The sequence below is a fragment of the Stegostoma tigrinum genome, chromosome 19, assembly GCF_030684315.1.
Source record: "Stegostoma tigrinum isolate sSteTig4 chromosome 19, sSteTig4.hap1, whole genome shotgun sequence".
Lineage (NCBI taxonomy): Eukaryota > Metazoa > Chordata > Chondrichthyes > Orectolobiformes > Stegostomatidae > Stegostoma > Stegostoma tigrinum.
The window spans coordinates 31043161-31066146 of record NC_081372.1 but is presented as its reverse complement, the minus strand read 5'-3'; the positions used below and the strand labels follow the sequence as shown (position 1 = coordinate 31066146).

At 42.6% G+C, this 22986-nt stretch overlaps 1 protein-coding gene across 2 annotated transcripts in view; it reads left to right on the top strand.

The window, feature by feature from the left end:
• The first annotated feature begins 4475 nt into the window (after nucleotides 1-4475).
• LOC125461422 (uridine-cytidine kinase-like 1) overlaps nucleotides 4476-22986 on the top strand; it is a 120783-nt gene continuing 102272 nt past the window's right edge. For both annotated transcript variants that reach the window (XM_048550177.2, XM_048550178.2), the window contains exon 1: nucleotides 4476-4595. In XM_048550177.2, the coding sequence (XP_048406134.1) occupies nucleotides 4522-4595 (74 nt within the window). In that variant the 5' untranslated portion in view covers nucleotides 4476-4521. The remainder of the gene's footprint in view (nucleotides 4596-22986) is intronic.

Here is a 22986-nt window from a genome sequence, read left to right as displayed (position 1 = left end):
AATTGCCTGGGTATGCCCTGTACACGATAAAGGACAAATTCAACCTCATGACAACGTTGGGCACTATCTACCCAACCACATATTGGCAGTGGTTGGCATCACGGGTTATATGACATTGTATTATCTTGATATTTTGTGCGAGTCTTTGGAATAGGTTTGAACTCAGAACCTTCTGACTCCACAACTGCATTGTGTGTTGCTGCCAGGCTGGGTTCTTGACTTTACATTAGCCTTCCTAATGTCAAGATCTGAGCCAGCTCAGTTGCAGAGGCAACTTCTTTTTAAGCATTCAACTGGTAAGTTCATCAAAGCATTGGATCACTGGATGTATGGAGTAAAGGCCCAAAATACAATTTTAATTGAAATTCAGGTCATTGTTCAAGGTGGAAGGGTCTAGGCCCGAAACGTCAGCTTTTGTGCTCCTGAGATGCTGCTTGGCCTGCTGTGTTCATCCAGCTTCACACTTTATTATCTTGTTCAAGGTGCAATGTCTGTTTTGCACTGATTTCCAGTACTACAAGAATTCTGCATGTATCATTCCGTGTAAATGATCACAGACAAACAAGAATTTACAATTCACAAATACTATACTGCTGTGCGCTGGAACATTTAAGAGTTATATTTGTATTAATTCACAACCCAGATTGTGGGGAATTCAGTCAAATCAAAAAAAATCCATAAATCACCTTATTGCATTTTACCTATGAGGAAAATTTTCCAACTGCTTGTTCTGGCAAACAGTGCAACAATTTTCTTCTTTATTCATTTGTAAATTATGGGCTGTTGCTCCATTTCCAAACTAGAATGAGTCACAGAAGATGGGGCAATGATAATAGCCTGTGTTTGGTGAAGATATGAGAAGTGATAGAGTCTTTCATCCAGTGGATAATAACAGCATAAGTATCATGTTGTGATTTGATAGCATTTGAATTTTTTTTATTTTCAGTCATTTATGGAGGAGGTGTTTGCATTGGGCACAAATCTTGCAAAATATTATCTTATGAAACAGGTGTGTTGTACATTCCTCTAAACAGCTGCACAATGTTGTTTGATTTAACAAATCAATCCTTTGATTACCAAAATTCAGTCCCCTGTCAAACAGGGAATAAACTACCAGATCCTACAAGAAGCAAACAGGTTGCCAGTACAAATAACTAAGTCAGAATTTTTGTGTAACATCAGTAGCTAAACTGTTAGACAATGATCTCCAGGAAGTCAAATTTCAGAGTCCCTTTCCAGACTCTGAAGTGATTCAAAATGATAACTTTATTCCTAACAGTTAGATTTTAGTCAGCAAAACCTGACACCTGTTAATATCTGAGAAATCATGTCTGCATCTAGTTCCCCTTTATCTGAAGCACAAGTTACTTCTTCATAGAACTCCAATAAATTGGTTGAATATGATTTCCCTTTGACGAAACCTTGACCTTATCCACATTCTCTTAATTTTTTTTAAATAATAAATCTCTCTTAGGCAAAATGTTAGAAAGTAAAAGGACAGGTATGACCCAGAGGTGTTATTGCTAGACTATTAATCCAGATTCCCAAATAATAGGTGGGGACCTGGGTTCAAATCTCACCATAGGAAATAGTGAAATTTGAATTCAATAAAAACATGGATTAATAGTTTAATGGTAATTATTGCCATGGAAAACTCATCTGAGTCATTACTGCACTTTAGGGAGGAAATTCATCTGGTCTACCTGTAATTCCAGACCTGCAGCAATATAGTTGACTCTTAACTGGGCAATAAATATTTGCACATTCTGCGAATAAATTTTTCAAAAAGTGTATTACCAATAAGCTATGAGTAGAGCTACCTCCTGTATATGCACGCTGGACTGCAATCGATCAACACAAAGCAATAAAACTCTGTTTGGGGAGTCACTTTTTGGATCATTTTCAAACTGTAGCATTTGTGGAGACTGATTAATCTAGTCATTGACTCGCAATCTCTTAAATGGAACAATTAGAAAATTCATCATTGAACCATCCATATTTGCTTAAGTAACAGTAAATGTTTAGGCTTCCCATGCCAAGCAGTGAGAATATAATGGCCTTAATACCAGGTGCCATAAGAAATATATATGAACGTATTTGTCGAGGAATCAAGGTACTATTGTTTTCTCTATCAGGAAACTGTTTATTTCTGTGTTCCCACACAACAATTTGTCCATTCTTGGTTGGCTGAAGTTCTATGAAACCTTTTTTGATTTTCTCAATAAAAGCCCAAACCACAATTTCTCACTAAGTCAGCTTTTAACTGCAGTAGCCTGTGAGTATAACAATGCTTGGTGAAGAATTGTACAACTGGTCATTGTATTTAATTTAGTTTTTTGTTAATAAACTAGAAACTTGATGTAGGGATTTCCCAGGTTTCTTGCAGCACCTTTGGATTCTTAGCCCAAACTCTGGTATTACCACATTACAACTTTCCATTTTGTGTCTGAGGTAGACATTTCTTAAAACATTTTGTGAATCTTTTAGCCATTTGACTGAGGCTTAGTGTCATTCTTGTTGTCAATACTCCCATGAAATATCTTAGGACATTTCATTTTGTTCAGATCAATTTCAGCCTTACCACTCTATAAGTATTTGGTCTCTCTCTCATGACATTCTGTGCTAGTGAGCCATTCTGTTTTAAATTCCATACCAGTTGTAGACTGTGTGGTAATCTTCAGTTCTGAAGAGGGTTATTGGGTTTGAAACTTTGTCTCTGTTTTACTCTCCACAAATGCTGCCAGGCCTGCCAAGTTTTTCTAGTGTTTTCTGTTTTTATTTCAGATTTCCATCATCCACAATATTTTGCTTCCATAAAAGTTTATTACATATTACTTAAAAGCTAATTATATTGCATCTGATCTCTTGTGAGACATCAGGATCAACTTAAGTGTAAGTACATTTTACTGCTAGCTAGCTTGACTTTGCACTAGCGCAATAACAATCAAACAACAGATTGAATCCCCCCCATGTACAGTTCTTTATGTCCTTGTGAGTGGAACTTGTGATGTCAGTTTACTATCTTACACAATAGGTGATTCCAGATTCTTGGCAATGTGGTTGATTCTTGTCCAACATCCTAAGCTGACAAAGTGTGGAAATAGATGAACACAGCAGGCCAAGCAGCATCTCAGGAGCACAAAAGCTGACGTTTCAGGCCTAGACCCTTCATCAGAGACCCTCTCTGATGAAGGGTCTAGGCCCGAAACGTCAGCTTTTGTGCTCCTGAGATGCTGCTTGGCCTGCTGTGTTCATCCAGCTCCACACTTTGTTATCTTGGATTCTCCAGCATCTGCAGTTTCCATTATCACTCCTCTCTAAGCTGCATGGGTTGCACAGCCAGGAACAAGCTCTATGTCAATCAGCATGTCAATGCATTGTTTCTGCTTCCAGAAGCTGTGTTACGCATGGACGTCTGTAAGCCTGCACAGCATCAAGTTACATACAGGCGATAACAAAAACGGAAATTGCTAGTAAAGCTCAGCAGGTCTGGCAACATCTGTGGAGAAAAATCAAATTAACGTTTCGAGTGACCCTTCCTCAGAACTGGATGTAAAATGTTGGTTTATATGCAGAAGACAGGGTGGGGGGAGGGGATAAGGAATAAACAATAGGTGGGAATAAAGCCCAAATAAAGAGTTGGACAAAGGAGTGGATGAATGATCCGGCTAGGAAAGTGAATTAGCCTTTACGAGCAATGTTCTGCTTAACCACGTCGAAATGACCTAGCGAGCCATTTCAATTTAAAGGTGATGAGCGCACCCATTTCCCACGAAAGAAAATATAGCTGCGTAATTTTTAAAATGCTTTCAAATCTCGCCAATGATTGTTTTCATTTAGAAGTAGTTCAATAATCTTGAATATATCCTGATAACTTATTTCAAGGAGAAACCAGTAAAACTTGCAAATGACACATACTAGTCTGATTTATTTGGTATACCACAGAACAGTGTTGTATATTCATTTCCAATTTTTTTTTGTTTTAATTGGCTTTACCCTCTGGACTTCACATTTGACATGCGATAAAATTTCTGTAATCCAAATCTACACCGACAATAATGTGAATAAAAACGCAAAGTTGCTAACTATCAAACTCTTCCGCACTTCTTTCCGAGCCAGATTACAGGACATCCCAGGCATTTAAACGATATACCGCTTGACAAAATTAGGCCCATTTTTGTAGTGTGGTCAGTAGTTACTAAAAATAACCAGCTTCTCTAATGACAACTGGTGGTTCACAATAAGGAAGATGAAGTAGTCATTTTCCAGAGATAGGTCTTTCAGTTGTTGCCCAACCCTCTAACCCGTCCCAGAGGAGGGTTCCGGAGGGTGGGGGAGTAGTTTCACACAGTTGTATGTTTATTTAGCGTTGCTATTTCAAAGAAGCACCCAGTTGGCGCAAGGCCTTTAGGGAGTTGTAGTCCTCGTTGATGCTGCTCCTGGGCTGCTGTAATGGGGGAGCGCCTGCCCATTGAACTACACAACCCAGTGCTCCCTACTACCCCAGTGCAGCAAAGAACAATGGCTGAAACCGAGCTGGGGACCTCTGCCAAGGATGCCCAGAGTGTTGAGACCGTAGCCGCCAGATCCGACAGGTAAGCTTTTAATAATCAAGTGTCAGGAGGCGTCTCTTTCCAGGTAGCGCAGTGTAAGCCTGGATCTTTCAGTTTCATGACAACTGTGTGACCTCCGGAACCTTAGCGCATGTCCTCTTACACCGCAGTCCTGTGAGTTTACAACACTGTATCACTTGGCTATGATACTTCGCAAAACGTCTCACTCTCCCTTTCTTCTTATCCGGTGTTATTTATAACACTTCATGGAAGAAGATCAAAGTTGTCAGAAATTTGTGTTTTTGTTATGACAGCTGCTTGAGCCACTTTGGCAACAGAATAGACAATTTGCTATTACTGTTTTGGGGTCGGGGAAGGGAAGTGATTTTTCTTCCCCCTTTTTGGTTGTTAGTTAACTATCTCCCGCAGATGGTTAGCATCAGATAGTCACTAGGGAAGAAGAGGGTGTTAGATAGTTTAAGTTTCAATGCTGCGTAGTTTATATGGAGAGCTATATTTAGAGTGCAGTCTGCTGCTACATTTATTGAATGCACTTGTTTCTTCAGCGGTGCAGATATAACCCTTTAACACTTAGAGGATCCAAGAAGCAACAATGCAGTGTGTTTTTTAACTTTTTTTTAAACTGGAGTTTTTGTAAAATCATGGCTAGTTATTCAGTTGAAGGAATTGTGACAAAGATCTATTTGGCAAATCAAAGATTCTCCTTTAGGTTGTTAGTTATTGATATGAAGTTTTTAATTTTTAGTTTCTATGTGGGAAGAAAGGCAAATGATACATTGTTGTGTTTTAAGATTTCTGCGATCTGTATCTGGGTCATCTTATTTCATTACCAGTCCTTATCCTCACTGCTATTTGCGTTAAATCAGTTCCAGATGTGAATTTTCAAGCTGCTGCAAATCTATACAAACTTCCTCAACAACTGAAATTATTTTCTACTGACTAGCAGCTGCACACTTACACCAGCAGTAATTTAGTTACAGTAGCAGTAACCGACCTGACGTTTTGCCTCATTACGAAACAAAACCATGTAGCTGCAAAGTCACGGTTCAAATGAGCGGCAGATTAATGCAAGTTGTGGTGTGCTGGATTTGCAGTCATTTGCGAAAGGTCAGTGGGAGGATCGAACTCGTGTATTGATCTCCTCTATTCCTGTTTAATTTTAATTGGCGACATCTATCGGCCTCTAGCACAAACAACCAAGCAGGCCGACCAGCCAATTAGATTGCAGAACTCCCCTGGGGTGGGGGAACCAAGAAGTAAAAAGCTTTGTTTGTAATTCACTTCTGAACTACGTTCGACAAGGCCAAGTTAAGATTGAGACATGTACAAGTTAAAATGTGACCTAACTTTAAGAAAAATTGCAAAGTGATATTAGGTTGTGGCTTATTTATAAAATGACATAGACTCCAGCGATCAAATGGCCTCTTCCTGTGATGTCAACTTTCTATGACGCTGCCTAATACAGACTACAAAATCCTGTTTCAGCGCTATGATTGGCTGCATGCAGGATAAGGGTGTTAGACTCCAGCTCAGCAGCCTGGAGCAGAAGGCTTTTGACAGGATAGTACATACGCACATGAGAGCAAAGATCAAAAATGAAGTACATCACAGGAACAGACTCTTCAAGCCTGTGCCAATCATCATGCCCTAACTAACCTAAAAAACACCTCCTCCCTCACCCCTATCCCAGGCCCCAAGATAACTTTCCATATTAAGCAGAGGTTCACCTGCACATCTGCCAATGTGGTATACTGCATCCACTGTACCCGGTGTGGCTTCCTCCACATTGGGGAAACCAAGCGGAGGCTTGGGGACTGCTTTGCAGAACACCTCTGCTCGGTTCGCAACAAACAACTGCACCTCGCAGTCACAAACCATTTCCACTCCCCCTCCCGTTCTTAGGATGGCATGTCCATCATGGGCCTCCTGCGGTGCCACAGTGATGCCACCCATGGGTTGCAGGAACAGCAACTCATATTCCGCTTGGGAACCCTACAGCCTAATGGTGTCGATGTGGACTTCACCAGCTTCAAAATCTCCCCTTCCCCCACCCATCCCTAAACCAGCCCAGTTCGTCCCCTCCCCCCACTGCACTGCGCAACTAGCCCAGCTCTTCCCCTCCACCCACTGCATCCCAAAACCAGTCCAACCTGTCTCTGCCTCCCTAACCTGTTCTTCCTCTCACCCATCCCTTCCTCCCACCCCTAGCCGCACCCCCATCTCCTACCTACTAACCTCCAGCACTGTATAGATGGTTTTTAAAAGTCACCAATGTGCCTGCTTCCACGACCTCTTCTGGCAGGGCGTTCCAGGCACCTACCACTCGTGAAATACTTCACTCATGTATCTCCCTTATACTTTCCCATTCCTGCCATGAATCTGTGTCCCCTTGTAATTGAAACTTCAACCCAGGAAAAGAAAGCCTCTGACTATCCACCGTATATATGCCTGTCATAATTTTGTAGACTTCTATGAGGTCTCCTCTCAGCTGCCATCTTTCCAGTGGAAACAATCGTAGTCTTTTTAACCTTTCTTCATACCCAATGTCCTCAAAACAGCATCCTGAAGAACCTTCTCGGCACTCTCTTCAAAATTTCCAAGTCCTCTGGTAGTATGGGGACCAAAGCTTTGCACAATACATGTGGAACGTGCTCTCCAAAATGTGCTTTGGGGAGAGAATTCACAACTGGGTCTGGCTGCTCTACACCAACATCATTAGTGCAGTTTCGATCGATGGGTGAGAATCAGACAACTTCCCAGTCAGATCTGGAGTGAGGCAGGGCTGCCCACTCTTTCCTGTCTTGTTTGTGTGTTGTATAGAGCCTTTTGCTAGGTCCAGCAGGAAGGATGCAAGCCTGAGAGAGGTGACTATTCCAGGCAGTGGAAGCCTGCAGTTTATAGCCTGTCTCTGCACGGGTGACATCAGCATTTTCTGCTTAGTGTACAGAATCTTTAACATGTGCAAGCAGTTCGAATTGGTCTTGGGAGCCAAAGTGCGAGGCCATGATCTTTGGGCACTAGGCTAAAGGATCCTTCGTTACCTTCACCGTCATGACAGATTACCTAAAGGTGCAAGGAATATGGTTCAGAGGGGCCAAGGCAAGCGCAAAATCTTGGGAGGAGCATATTGCCAAGGTGAAGTAGAAACTGGTCTTTTGGGAGCACTGCTCCCTGTTTATTATGGGTAAAAACGTGATCGTTAAGTGTGAAGCACTCTCTGTTGTTGAGCGTGGTGCACTTCTGGCCTGTTGCCTGAACCTGTGCCGTTGCAGTCAGCTGAGCCATCTTCCACTTCATCTGGAGAGTCTAAAACAGACCGGTGTCTGCAGAAAGTCGATGTACAAAACTCTGGATAAGGGGGATAGAATGTAATCAATGCCCTGTTCATCCTGATGGCCACCTTTTGTGTGCAGCAGCATCAAACTCTGCATAGGCCCTTGGTATGCAAACATCAAGTGTCAGAACGTACTGAGGTTCTAGCTGACCCTGCTGTTGTTAAGGATGGGACTGACCTCGTTGCCAAGCAGTTGGTTCATTCTAAATCACCTGTTTTTTGTGGAGAAATTTGTACAGAAAAGCATCTTTGGCCACTCATCCATCAGGAAGTGGCCGGGTACGTAACATCCTTGAGACCCTGTGGAAAAAGAAGTGGATGGATCTTGTCATGTGGTTCCCTGAGCAGACTGTCAAATTCATTTGGCAGAATGCTTCATCACCAGAACTTTCCAGAAAATACCAAGACATAGCTTGGCTGGTGGTGAGAAAAGCACTACCTGTGAGACTCTTCATATATGCTAGGTCTTTCTGCGCCACTGCTCACTGCTCTTAAAGCAGCTGTGGTGGTATACAGACCATCGCACATGTCCTTCTGGAATATGCCTTTGCAAAGGGGGTCTGGAGAAAGGTGCAGCAGGTATTGTTGAGCTTCGTCCCAAACAGCTGCATGCCAATGGGCTCTGTGCTCTATGGTCTGTTCCCCAGGACACACACTGAGACAAGCATCAACTGCACTCGAACCATTAACTCAGTGAAAGACACTCATTGGTTTGCCTGAAACATGTTGGTGTTCCAGAACAAGGAGTTGACCCTGACCAAGTGTTGCAGACTGGCACATTCAAAGTCCGGGACTATGTGCTGAGGGACGCACTAAAGGTTGGGGCAGCTGATGCCAAGGTGCAGTGGGGAAAGACCATGGCCTGAGGTCTTCCTGCTGAAATTAAATGGCAGTCTGTTCAGTTACTGGACCCTCTGGGGCATGAAATGCATGTAACTGGAGTCTGGTTCAAGTAACAGATGCCTTTGGTTTGTTTGGATTTTGACTCGATCTGATGTTTGTTTGTTTGTTTGTTTGTTTCCTTGATAGGCTACTCTACAGAAATGTGTGTGTGTGTGTGTGTGTGTGTGTGTGTGTGTGTGTGTGTGATGTCATGATTTTAAATAATCCTCCTCCTTTTGAATGTTAGAAAGGAACACCACTCAACGCTTATGAAATTAACTTTTAAGTGCTTGAGAGATAGTTCAGAAATACTTATAATTGAGTAAATCATTAAATTGTCTAATTCAACAGGAAGACTTAAGTTATAAGGAAAATCTAGATGGGACTTTATTCTCTGGCATGTAGGAGGCTGAGGGGGTGACCTTATAGAAGTTTATAACATCATGAGGGGCATAGATAGGGTGAATAGCCAAGGTCTTTTGCCCCACGGTAGGGAAGACAAAAAGTAGGGGACGTAGATTTAAGGTGAGAAGGGAAAGATTTAAAAGGGACCTGTGGGGCAACTTTTTCACACAGGTTGTGATGTGTGTGTGGAATGAGTTGTCAGAGAAAGTGGTAGAGGTGGGTACAGTTACAACTTTTAAGACATTTGGGGTGGCAAAGTGGCTCATTGGTTAGCATGGCTGCCTCATAGTGTTAGGGGCCTGGGTTCAGTTCTTGCCTTGGATGACTGTCTGTATGCAGTTTGCACGTTCTTCCCCCTGTCTGTGTGGGTTTCCTCCGAGTGCTCCAGTTCCCTCCGACACTCTACGGATGTGAATTGCTCCATAGTGTCCAGGGATGTGTAGGTTATGTGGATTAGCCATGGGAAATGCAGGATTACAGGGATAGGATGGAGGATGAGTCTGGGTCGGATGTTCTTTGAAGAGTTGGTGTGGACTTGTTAGGCTGAATGGCAGTTTCCACACTGTCGGAATTCTATGGAGGTATATGGATAGGAATGGTTTAGAGATATATGGGCCAAGTGCAGGCAATTGGGACTAGCTCAGTTTAGAAAACCTGGTCAGCATGGGCCAAAGGACCTGTTTCTATACAGAAACAATGACTCTATGACTCTAACAAATCAATTTTCAATAGCTTTTAAAGTGAGAAAGTGTGTGAAACTAAAGCTCGTGTCGAGTTAGCCATTCTTGTTTATTTGTATTGTGAGAATCTCAACAGTGTAGCCACTAGCATTGCATCTTTGACAACAGAATCCAGGCTTCAGTATTTAACTGTGTACTTGTGTACCTGTGCTGTGATGGCAAGTTCTGACATGATTGTAATGAGAAAACTACATCTTAAACATTTTTCTGCAAAATAATTATAGGTGAGACCGCACTTAGTTGTGTTGTGTGCACTTTTGTTCTCCTTACTTAAAGGTATAATTATTTTTTTGTGGAGAAAGTGCAACAAAGGTTCAACAAACTAATTTCTGGGATGGTTGTCCTGTGAGGAAAGGTTAAAAAAGACGAGGGCAATATATAAAATGTGCTGGAGTTTAAAGGGAAAAGTGATCACATTCAAACATGTAAAATTCTTACTGGGGGGAATAGAGTAAATACAGGAAGACGATGATAACAGAGTGGAGATGGAGGAACGCAGCAGGCCAGGCAGCATCAGAGGAGCAGGAAAGATGATGCTTCAGGTCAGGACCCTTCTTCAGAAATTTCTGAAGAAGAGTCCCTACCCGAAACATTAACTTTCCTGTTCCTCCGATGCTGCCTGGCCTGCTGTGTTCCTCCAAAGAAACAAAGAAACCTACAGCACAGGAACAGGCCCTTCGGCTCTCCAAGCCTGCGCCGATCAAGATCCTCTGTCTAACCTGTCATCTATTTTCTAACGGTCTGTGTCCATTTGCTCCCTGCCCATCCATGTACCTGTCTAAATATATCTTAAAAGATGCTAACGTGTCTGCATCTACCACCTCCGCTGGCAACGCATTCCAGGCACCCACCACCCTCTGTGTAAAGAATTTTCCACGCATATCTCCCTTAAACTTCCCTCCTCTCACTTTGAACTCGTGATCCCTAGTAATTGAGTCCTCCACTCTGGGAAAAAGCTTTTTGCTATCCACCCTGTCTACACCCCTCATGATTTTGTAGACCTCAATCAGGTCCCCCCTCAATCTCCATCTTTCTAATGAAAATAATCCTAATCTACTCAACCTCTCTTCATAGCTAGCACCGTCCATACCAGGCAACATCCTGGTGAACCTCCTCTGCACCCTCTCCAAAGCATCCACATCCTTTTGGTAATGGGGTGACCAGAACTGTACACAGTACTCCAAATGTGGCTGAACCAAAGTCCTATACAACTGCAACATGACCTGCCAACTCTTGTACTCAATACCCCGTCCAATGAAGGAAAGCATGCCATATGCCTTCTTGACCACCCTATTGACCTGCGTTGTCACCTTCAGGGAACCATGGACCTGAACACCCAGATCTCTCTGTTCATCAATTTTCCCGAGGACATTTCCATTTACTGTATAGTTCGCCCTTGAATTTGATCTTCCAAAATGCATCACCTCGCATTTGCCCGGATTGAACTCCATCTGCCACTTATCTGCCCATCTCTCCAGTCTATCTATATTCTGCTGTAATTTCTGACAGTCCACTTCACTATCTGCTACACCACGAATCTTAGTGTCGTCAGCAAACTTGCTAATCAGACCACCTACACCTTGATCCAAATCATTTACATATATCACAAACAACAGTGGTCCCAGCACAGATCCCTGTGGAACACCACTGGTCACTCGTCTCCAATTTGAGAAACTCCCTTCTACTACTACTCTCTGTGTCTCTTGTTGCCAAGCCAGTTTTTTATCCATCTAGCTAGCACACCCTGGACCCCATGTGACTTCACTTTCAACATCAGCCTGCCATGGGAAACCTTATCAAACGCCTTTCTGAAGTCCATGTGTATGACATCTACAGCCTTTCCCTCATCAATCAACTTTGTCATGTCCTCAAAGAATTCTATTAAGTTGGTAAGACATGACCTTCCCTGCACAAAACCATGTTGCCTATCACTGATAAGCCCATTTTCTTCCAAATGGGAATAGATCCTATCCCTCAGTATCTTCTCCAGTAGCTTCCCTACCACTGACGTCAGGCTCACCGGTTGATAATTACCTGGATTATCCTTGCTGCCCTCCTTAAAGAAGGGGACAACATTAGCAAGTCTCCAATCCTCTGGGACCTCATCCGTGTCTAAGGACACTGCAAAGATATCTGTTAGGGCCCCGGCTATTTCCTCTCTCGCTTCCCTCAGAAACCTGGGATAGATCCCATCCGGACCTGGGGACTTGTCCACCTTAATGTCTTTTAGGATACCGAATACTTCCTCCTTCCTTATGTCAACTTGACCTAGAGTAAGCAAACATCTATCCCTAACCTCAACATCCATCATGTCCGTCTCCTTGGTGAATACCGATGCAAAGTACTCGTTAAGAATGTCACCCATTTTCTTTGACTCAGCGCATAACTTTCCTTCTTTGTCCTTAAGTGGGCCAATCCTTTCTCTAGTTACCCTCTTGCTCTTTATATATGAATAAAAGGCTTTGGGATTTTCCTTAACCATGTTTGCCAGCAATTCTCTTAGCCCTCTTAATCCCTTTTTTCAGATTCGCTCTACATTCCCGATATTGTTGCAAAGCTTCGTCTGTCTTCAGTCGCCTAGACCTCATGTATGCTTCCTTTTTCCTCTTGGCTAGTCTCACAATTTCACCTGTCATCCATAGCTCCCTAATCTTGCCATTTCTATTCCTCATTTTCACAGGAACATGTCTCTCCTGCACGCTAATCAACCTCTCCTTAAAAGCCTCCCACATATCAAATGTGGATTTACCTTCAAACAGTTTCTCCCAATCTACATTCCTCAGATCCTGCTGAATCTTGGTATAGTTGGCCTTTCCCCAGTTTAGTACTCTTCCTTTCGGTCCACGCCTATCCTTGTCCATGAGTATTGTAAAACTTACGGAATTGTGGTCGCTTTTTCCAAAGTAGTCCCCTACTGTAATATCAACCACCTGGCCGGGTTCATTCCCCAACACCAGGTCCAGTAAGGCCCTTTCCCGAGTTGCACTACATACAACCTGCTCTAGAAAACCCTCCTGGACACACCTTACAAATTCTGCTCCATCTTGACCCCTAACACTGAGTGAATCCCAGTCAATGTTTGGGATAATTAAAATCTCCCATCACCACCACCCTGTTTCTCCTAAACCTTTCCATTATCTGTTTACATATTTGTACCTCTATCTCACGCTCGCTGTTGGGACGCCTGTAGTACAGCTCCAGCATTGTTCCTCCTTCCTTCCTATTTCTGAGTTATACCCATATTGCTTCACTGCTTGAGTCCTCCATGGGGCCCTCCTTCAGTGCGGCTTTGATATCGACTTTGACCATTACTGCAACTCCTCCACCCCTTTCACCTCCCTTTCTATCCCACCTGAAGCATCGATGTCCTGGGACAACCAGTTGCCAGTCATGCCCTTCCCTCAACAAAGTCTCAGTAATAGCAATAACATCATACCTCCAGGCACTGATCCAAGCCCTAAGCTCATCTGCCTTATCTACTACACTTCTCGCATTAAAAGAAATGCACCTCAGACCACCTGTCCCTTTGTGTTCATCATCTGCTCCCCGACTACTATTCCCTTTAGTCACGTTGACTCCATTATCTAGTTCCCTACAGGCTTTCGTTACTACCTCTTTTCTGTCCAATATTTGGTCCCCATCCCCCTACCACATTAGTTTAAACCCTCCCCCACAGCATTAGCAAAAGCACCCCCAAGGACATTGGTTCCAGTCCGACTCAGGTGTAGACCGTCCAATTTGTAATAGTCCCACCTTCCCCAGAACCGGTTCCAATGTCCCAAAAATCTGAACCCCTCCCTCCTACACCATCTCTCAAGCCACGCATTCATCCGGGCTATTCTTTCATTTCTGCACTTACTAGCACGTGGCACTGGTAGCAATCCTGAGATTACTACCTTTGAGGTCCTACTTTTTAACTTGGCTCCTAACTCCCTAAATTCTGCTTGTAGGGCCTCATCCCATTTTCTGTCTATATCGTTGGTGCCTATATGCACCACGACAACCGGATGTTCACCCTCCCCCTTCAGAATGTTCTGCAGCCGATCGGAGACATCCCTGACCTGTGGACCTGGGAGGCAACATACTATTCAGGAGTCCCGTTTTCGACCGCACAACTGCCTATCTACGCCCTTACAATTGAATCCCCAATGACTATCGCCCTTCCACTCTTTTTCCCGCCCTTCTGTACAGCAGAGCCAGCCACGGTGCCGTGAACCTAGCTACTGCTGCCTTCCTCTGGTGACCCATCTCCCCTAACAGCATTTAAAACAGAATACCTGTTTTGGAGGGAGATGACTGCAGGGGACTCCTGCACTGCCTTCCTGCTCTTCCTCTGCCTTTTGGTCACCCATTCGCTATCTCCCTCAGCAATCCTAATCTTCGGTGTGACCAAATTGCTAAACATGCCATCCACGACCCCCTCAACATCATGTATTCTCCAAAATGAGTCCATCCGCAGCTCCAGAGCCGTCATGCGGTCTAACAAGAGCTGCAGCTGGACACACTTCCTGCACGTGAAGGAGTCGGGGACATCGGCCCTGTCCCTGAGCTCCCACATTGAGCAAGAGGAGCACAACCCGGGTGTGAGATCTCCTGACATTATTAAACTTAACTTGGATAAATGAAAAAGGAACCAAAAGGTTTTTGGCAATCACACGATATATATATATAAAGAAACGTGAAACAGAAAAAGCCTTACCTTATCTACACACCACCGAGTTTTGTTTTGGTTAGAGGAGGAGGATAGGTGGGAGACACTGCACGTGTAGTGTCTCGGGTTCAGCTGCTGCCCAAATAAATGAAGACTGCTCCCGCTCGAGGTAAGCTTTTTAAAGTGGCTTAAAAAAAAGTTACCTTCCTGGCAGCCTCCTGGTGCTCTCTCTGTCTGGCTCTCTCGCTCTCCTCATGAAAATGAAGACTGCTGTACACTGTTATTTCTGACTCCAGCATCGGCAGTTCTTACTATCTCAGATACAGGAAGATGTTTCCCATGGTTGGGGTAAAGGGGCAGGGTCTTGAATCAGGGGACATGGTGTCAGAAGATGAGAAAGGACTGGGGTGAGGGGAAGTTTCTTCATGCAGAGGGCAGTGAATCATTGAAATTCTCTGCCCGTAGAGCTGTGGAGGCTCCCTTGCTGAGTGTTCAAGCCTTGGATCAATATGTTTTTACATACTTAAAAACAACAGGGAATATGGGGATAGCATAGTAATAGTGTGTTGAAATAGAAGATCAGTCACAGTCTCATTGAATGGCAGAGCTGAGCCAAAGGACCGAAAGGCCCACTCTTGCTGCCATTTCTTAGAGTCATAGAATCATACAGCATAGAAACAGATCCTTCAGCGCAACATGTCAATGCTGACCAGGTTTCATGAACTGAACTCCCATTTTTCTGCATTTGCCCATATCCCTCCAAGCCTTTACGTTGACATTGCTGGAGAAAATTGCTGCAGATGCTGGAATCGGTACTGAAAATGTCAAATACTGGAGATCCCAGTAGGTCAGACAGCTTCCATGGAAAGAGACAAGCTAACATTTCCAGTTTTGATGACTTTTCATCAAAGCTGAAGTGAAGTGTGAGGGTGGCAGTATTTATGCTAAACTTGGGAGGGGGGAATGTGGCGGTCGTGAGGTGTAGACCGCTGGTGGAGAAGAAATGTTGATAGTTCAGATGAAGTGATCAGAATGTGAGATAACAAGGTGTACAGCTGGATGAAAACAGCAGGCCAAGCAGCATCAAAGGAACAGGAAGGCTGACATTTTGGGTCTAGACCCTTTTTCAGAAAATGTGGAATGTGAGAATGGCAGAACGATTGTGTGTCTAACTGCCAAACCTGAAAGAGAAGACAGTTCCACTGGGGAGGAAGGACCCCAGTGGGACTGTGTTCTTTTTCAAGCCTGGCAGATAGACACACCATTGTTCTGCCATTCTCACATTCTGATCACTTAATCTGAGCTATCAGGATCTTTACTTCGCCAGCACTCCACAACTCACATCTGCCACATCTCCCAGCCCCATCAACTATTAGCATAAATGCTGCCCCTTCCACACTTCACTTCAGCTCTAACGAAAGTCATCTAGACTTGAAACGTCCCGTAGATGTTGTCTGAACCACTGTAATCTCCAGTATTTGTTGTTTTCATGTTTATATTGCTGCCTATGGAGGCTTTATGTTTAAGTTAGCTATTGTATTTCCTACATTACAACAGTGCCTGTTTCTTGACTATACCGGGTTTTAATGATGAGGTGGACCTATGGTTGGGGAAGGTGCTATACAAATACATGTCCTCATTTTGAATTCCAGAACGCCTCTGCCTCTGAGAAATTACTGCATGAGAAACCCTGCTCAATGGGTGTCGAGGGTAAAGCAAAAGCAATAGGCAAATAATTAGCTCAAGAGAAGTTTTAAAAAAGCAGCAGGATACATATTTGGGTGATGCTGCATCTTACAACATAGTGATAGACAAGGCCAGAAAGTAGGAAAAGTAATTGTCAACTGGTCTCCTAGCAATCTGCCTGGAATGTGTAGTTTTGATCTGATCAGTGCTGAGAATTAATAGTGGCACTGCTTGTGTTACTGATTTCAGATAATGCTTAGCGATAACACACCTTACTGCCCAAACAATGCACAAGCTAAACTTCCTCACCATCCAGAAGGACAAATTGACACCCCTCTTTCAACTTTTATCAGTTGACAACAACAAAGGTATGCAAAGTTACATCATGCTGTAATTAAAATGCAAATAATAGGCATTTTCCTGTACAGAGTATTGCTGAAATAATAGACACATTTTGTTGATGTTTTTCATCTTGAAATTATTAGGACAATTTGTAAAAATACCAATGTATTTCTCAATTTTGGTTTGTAGTATGGCATACCCATGTCCTGGATGCTACATTTATTAATATGTAGAGCACTGCTGTTTGCATCAGAAGCTGCTAACACTCATATCATTAGACATGCACAGTGCCAACACTTAAGGGTTCTGGCATCACAAACATTCCCCACTGTCCTAACGATGCAAAGCTCGAACTCTCTTGTTCAGAACATGAACAGGGCTAAATCGACCTTGAGTATCAAGCTCATCTGGTGATAGCTTTTAAGAAACATGGAGATTCACTTTTGCACACTGCCACCCCTTCACAACTTGAACATCTCCCCTGGTTTGATTCTGTGTATCACTGGTTACGGTCTGCATTCCATTTGATGGTCCTTCTTTTCCTTGCTGATAGATCAGAAGTCAAAGAGTGTCTGTGAATGAACATGACCATGTGACTTGCCTGAAATCATGTGTTCATCCCTCTTTGTGTAAAGTTTGATTTCTTGCTATCAGTCTACAATCCGAACTCATTTCTTACATTATGGTTTTTCTTCAGACTGGCTTCAGTACAAGATAGTTCCATTCTGCCCTGTTGATAGGAATCGCACAAGGTGATCAAAGATATGTCCAAGCACCAGATATTTTGATCACAATTACCTCCAACATAAACACAGAATCCCTACTGTGCGGAAACAGTCACCTAAGAGTGGAATCCAATCCAGGTCCCTGGTGCTGTGAGGCAGCAGTGCTAACCACTGAGCCACCGTGCCGCCCGTGTGATTTTTTCATATAAAGCATAACCATTACTGGAAGATCATCAAGTGCATCCCTGTCCAGGGCATCAGCTTCAGGTTCAAGACCCAGCTTAGGATCTTTCACCACAAGTAGCATAATCTGGCCAAAACAGACTGATTATCAAATGATAAGTCCTTGCAATGTGCCTATCACAGGCAGTAAGAGCAGGGGAGTTTTCTGTTCAATAGAACCGTGTGGAACCTGCAGCACGATAGCTTCCCATGGTTAAAAAATTCCGCATGCGAGTTTTTGCTGTAAACAAATGTCATCCCTGATTTGAGGGACTATAACACACACAATTATTTCTGGATGGTGGGGTTATTTGTTTGACCTATTTATTTACTTGATAATATTTTGTATTTTAGATTGTAAAACAAAAATTGGCATATCCTCTGGCATCCATTGTGGATGATTTTGTTGAAATGTAGTGGTGAAATGTGTAAAGTTACGACAGTTCTGAGACACTTAGTACAACCTGGAAGACTTCTGAGATTTCTGTTCAATTAGATAGGAAAATTAAAATTTATCTGTTAGTTAAATTGTGGCAAGATAATATATTTAATGCCTAGTCAAGTAAACAAAAGTCTGTTGGGTAGATCTTTAATGATCTAATACATGGTTGGTGATGCCTTAGTATAAGAATCTCAAAAAGGACTAGGCTGTGTAGTACACTAATTTAAACCTTGAAAAATGGGTGATGCATGATCTGCAGGAATGTGTCAAGATATTGAATCATCAACCCTCCATAAACCAACTAGTGGTCTGAATGAAGTAGAAGATTATCCTACAGAAATTGTGCTAGTTCTTACTAATTTAGATCCCAGCATCTAGTGCAACCACATTTTGACAGGATTAATATACATTTTTACGTCTACAGTTGGCATATAAGCAAAGCCCATGCCCCACCCCTCCATTAACATTTCAACTGATAAGCACATGTTTATGCCTAAACTCGCATTAAACTCATCTTTTTTTAGCTCAGAAAGACATGCTTTGTGTTTTGCTATCATAGAGTTTGTGCAAACGATTGAACTGGTGATTATGGCCCATGTTGCCACGAAAATATGTGAAAGATCGTAAGACTGCAACTGACAAATGACAAACAGTAATTGGCCCTCCTGCAAAAAGGATGAAGTACAAAACCAGTTGCAAGCGAACTTTTGCTCACTCGTTGTAACTCTGTGACAGCATGGGAATTTTGGTGTTTTGTGAAAATTTGGTGTGAGAACAGAAGAAGGAATCTGCCCTGAAGAAGAAGCCCAAGACCAAACATAGGAGATGATAATTTCAGCTGTTTTTAAAATATTATGATTTTATGGTTCAAATTAGAATTATTTTGAAAATTAAACATGCCACTTGGATTTATTTTGAAGTACCATTGTACATATCATATATTTCCATGGAAATCAACCACTTTTTTTTCCTTTGGAAGAAATTTTTAAACCCTCAAATCCATTTTATATGCTGCAATTTGCACTAATCCACCTGTAAGCAAATGAAATTTGTAAAAAAAGCTAATGATCACAACACCAGATATCTGAAATTAATCCTTTTGGGTGCTATTTGAATTCAGTTTTGATTTAAGTGACTGTCTACACTTTTGTTGTAAAACAATTTCAGTCTGGTTTTTGTGTACATGTTAGACATAAAATTTTAAGCGTGTATTGAGCACAAATGTAATTATAATATCAATGCATTTATAATCACATCTCAAACTTTTAAGTGATTTGTAGTAAAGCATCTAATTAGTGAATGTTTGCTGCTCTGTCTCTGAAAGCGCAATACTACAGATACAGGAAACCTAAAATAAATACACAAAATGTTTACAGAAAACTCGCCACATTAGGAAGCTGGGAACAACTCATGGCATTTTGGGTCAAATGACTGTCAGCATTTTGATAAAGAATGACTAGGTATAGATATCTTCAATAAGAAATTTACGTGCACAAATGACCTCTTGGCTGATAACAAAGTGTGGAGCTGGATGAACACAGCAGGCCAAGCAGCATCTCAGGAGCACAAAAGCTGATGTTTCGGGCCCAGAACCCCCCCCCCGATGAAGGGTCTAGGCCCGAAACGTCAGCTTTTGTGCTCCTAAGATACTGCTGGGCCTGTTGTGTTCATCCAGCTCCACACTTTGTTATCTTGGATTCTCCAGCATCTGCAATTCCCATTATCTCTGACCTCTTGGCTGAAGTCTGTTTATTTTGTGGAATTCTAGAATAGGACAAAATCATGGAACAACCATTATTTACTTGATAATATTTTGTATTTTAGATCGGTTGTTTTTTTGTTTTACAATGTTGAAGATGCTGAAAATGGATTAGTATTGTTACAGTTCATGCTACATTTTAGATTTTAACTTGACCTCAGTAATTATCCTTTATTTTACTTGCTGCAATGAGCAGCTTGGCATTTGTTCATAGAGCATAAAAGTACAGAAAGAGGTCATTTAGATGATTTCACCTGCGCCCAGCTAGAGCCAGCAGTTCCAGATCCTTGCTCGGCATTCCTTTTAAAAAGCCTTATGAAAACTTGATTCTCCATTTAATGATTATTATCAAAAGAAATACACACAATAAATTATTTCCTGTTTTAATAACCTTTGTTTTATTTCCTTCGAACATTCTTCTAACTTGCATCCAGATTCTTGCAGTGATAATCCTTTGTTTATGACTCCTTCAAACTGATTCATTAGTCACTAGAAACATCCTTTTATGACTGATACTGTGCAAAATTCTGTGTTCCTTTATTTTCCATATTCTATTGAAAATGGTCCTGTTATAATTTGATAACTATAATCTTTTATTTCTGACAATTTTTGATATATTTTCTTTTACACTTTCCATGTTCATATTACTCTTACTACAGTGAGGTGACCAACCTCATCCATATTATGTACAAATGCAGAATAGCTTTTTTTTTGTATGTTCATTGTGTAATGTATGAAATTCTGCATCTGCAACCTTTAAATGTGTATTATTTTCCCCCACACTGTTATGAGGTAGGGGTGAGATAGTTTCCCGCAAGAAAATATGTGATGAATACTAGCACGTTGGGAAGCCCTGAGAATCAGGTGGGATTGTGATGAGCATATCCACCAGTTTTTTTTTTAAGTTAGCAAGACAAATAGATAACATGGTTAAGAAGGCATATGGAATCCAGGACAGGAACAGAGGTCAGCCATTTAGTCCGAGATAACAAAGTGTGGAGCTGGATGAACACAGCAAGCCAAGCAGCATCTTAGGAGCACAAAAGCTTTTGCTTTGGGTTTGTGATGAAGGGTCTAGGCGCAAAATGTTTTGTGCTCCTAAGATGCTGCTTGGCCTGCTGTGTTCATCCATAGAACATAGAACAGTACAGCACAGAACAGGCCCTTCAGCCCACAATGTCGTGCCGACCATTGATCCTCATGTATGCACCCTCAAATTTCTGTGACCATATGCATGTCCAGCAGTCTCTTAAATGACCCCAATGACCTTGCTTCCACAACTGCTGCTGGCAACACATTCCATGCTCTCTCAACTCTCTGTGTAAAGAACCCGCCTCTGACATCCCCTCTATACTTTCCTCCAACCAGCTTAAAACTATGACCCCTCGTGCTAGCCATTTCTGCCCTGGGAAATAGTCTCTGGCTATCAACTCTATCTATGCCTCTCATTATCTTGTATACCTCAATTAGGTCCCCTCTCCTCCTCCTTTTCTCCAATGAAAAGAGACTGAGCTCAGTCAACCTCTCTTCATAAGATAAGCCCTCCAGTCCAGGCAGCATCCTGGTAAACCTCCTCTGAACCCTCTCCAAAGCATCCACGTCTTCCCTATAATAGGGCGACCAGAACTGGACGCAGTATTCCAAGTGTGGTCTAACCAAAGTTTTATAGAGCTGCAACAAGATCTCACGACTCTTAAACTCAATCCCCCTGTTAATGAAAGCCAAAACACCATATGCTTTCTTAACAACCCTGTCCACTTGGGTGGCCATTTTAAGGGATCTATGTATCTGCACACCAAGATCCCTCTGTTCCTCCACCCTGCCAAGAATCCTATCCTTAATCCTGTACTCAGCTTTCAAATTCGACCTTCCAAAATGCATCACCTCGCATTTATCCAGGTTGAACTCCATCTGCCACCTCTCAGGCCATCTCTGCATCCTGTCAATGTCCCGCTGCAGCCTACAACAGCCCTCTATACTGTCAACGACACCTCCGACCTTTGTGTCATCTGCAAACTTGCTGACCCATCCTTCAATCCCCTCATCCAACCCATTAATAAAAATTACAAACAGTAGAGGCCCAAGGACAGAGCCCTGTGGAACCCCACTCACCACTGACTTCCAGGCAGAATACTTTCCTTCTACTACCACTCGCTGTCTTCTGTTGGCCAGCCAATTCTGTATCCAGACAGCTAAGTTCCCCTGTATCCCATTCTTCCTGACCTTCTGAATGAGCCTACCATGGGGAACCTTATCAAATGCCTTACTAAACACTTTTTGTTATCTCGGATTCTCCAGCATTTGCAGTTCCCATTATTTGTCTCGGCTATTTAGTCCTTGGGTCTGCTTTGCCATTCAGTGATATTGTGGCCATTCTGTGGCCCAACTCCATATACCAGCCTTTGGCCCATATCTTTGCTCAAAAAACAGTCTATTTCCAATTTAAAATTAATTACTGATCCAGCATCAACTTCGATTTGTCAGAGAGTTCTAAATATATACCATCCTTTGTGTGTAAAAATGCTTTTGAATATCTCTCCGCGATGGTCTGTGCCTAGCTTTTAGACCATGCCTCTCAGTTCTAGAAGCCCCAACCAATGGAAACATTTGATCTTTTATACCTTGTCTTTTCCTGTTAATATTTTGAAGGCTTTGGTCAGATCATCCCTTAGCCTCCTAAATTCTCAAAAACAGGCCTAATTTGTACAACATTTCATCATAACTTAACCCATGATGTCCTTTCTTGTACTCCTGTCTCTATCGGCCAAGACACAGAGTTTGAGCGCAGGGAGGTTATTCTGGAACTGTATAAAACAACAATACTGTGTGCAGTTCTGGAATCCGGTCTGCGTTTTATCTCTCCACTGTAGGTGAGACCACGTTGTGAGTGGCGAATGCAATAGACTAGATTGAGCAAAGTGAAGGCAAATCACTGCCTCATCTGAAAGGTGTATTTGGACCCTTGGAATAGTGAAGATTGAGGGTGTAAATTTGCAGGTGTTGCACCTTCTGTAATTGCATGGGAACGTGCTGTGGGGAGGTGCTGAGTGTGGAGGGAGAGTGGACCAAGATGTCCTGGAGGGAGCAGTTCCTGTGTAAGGCTGACAAGGGAGGGGAGGAGAATGTGTCTGGTTGTGGCATCCCACTGGAGGTGGTGGAAATGATGGCTAATGGTCTTTTTGGACGTGGATGCTGGTGGGATGGTAGGTGAAGGCAAGGGGAAC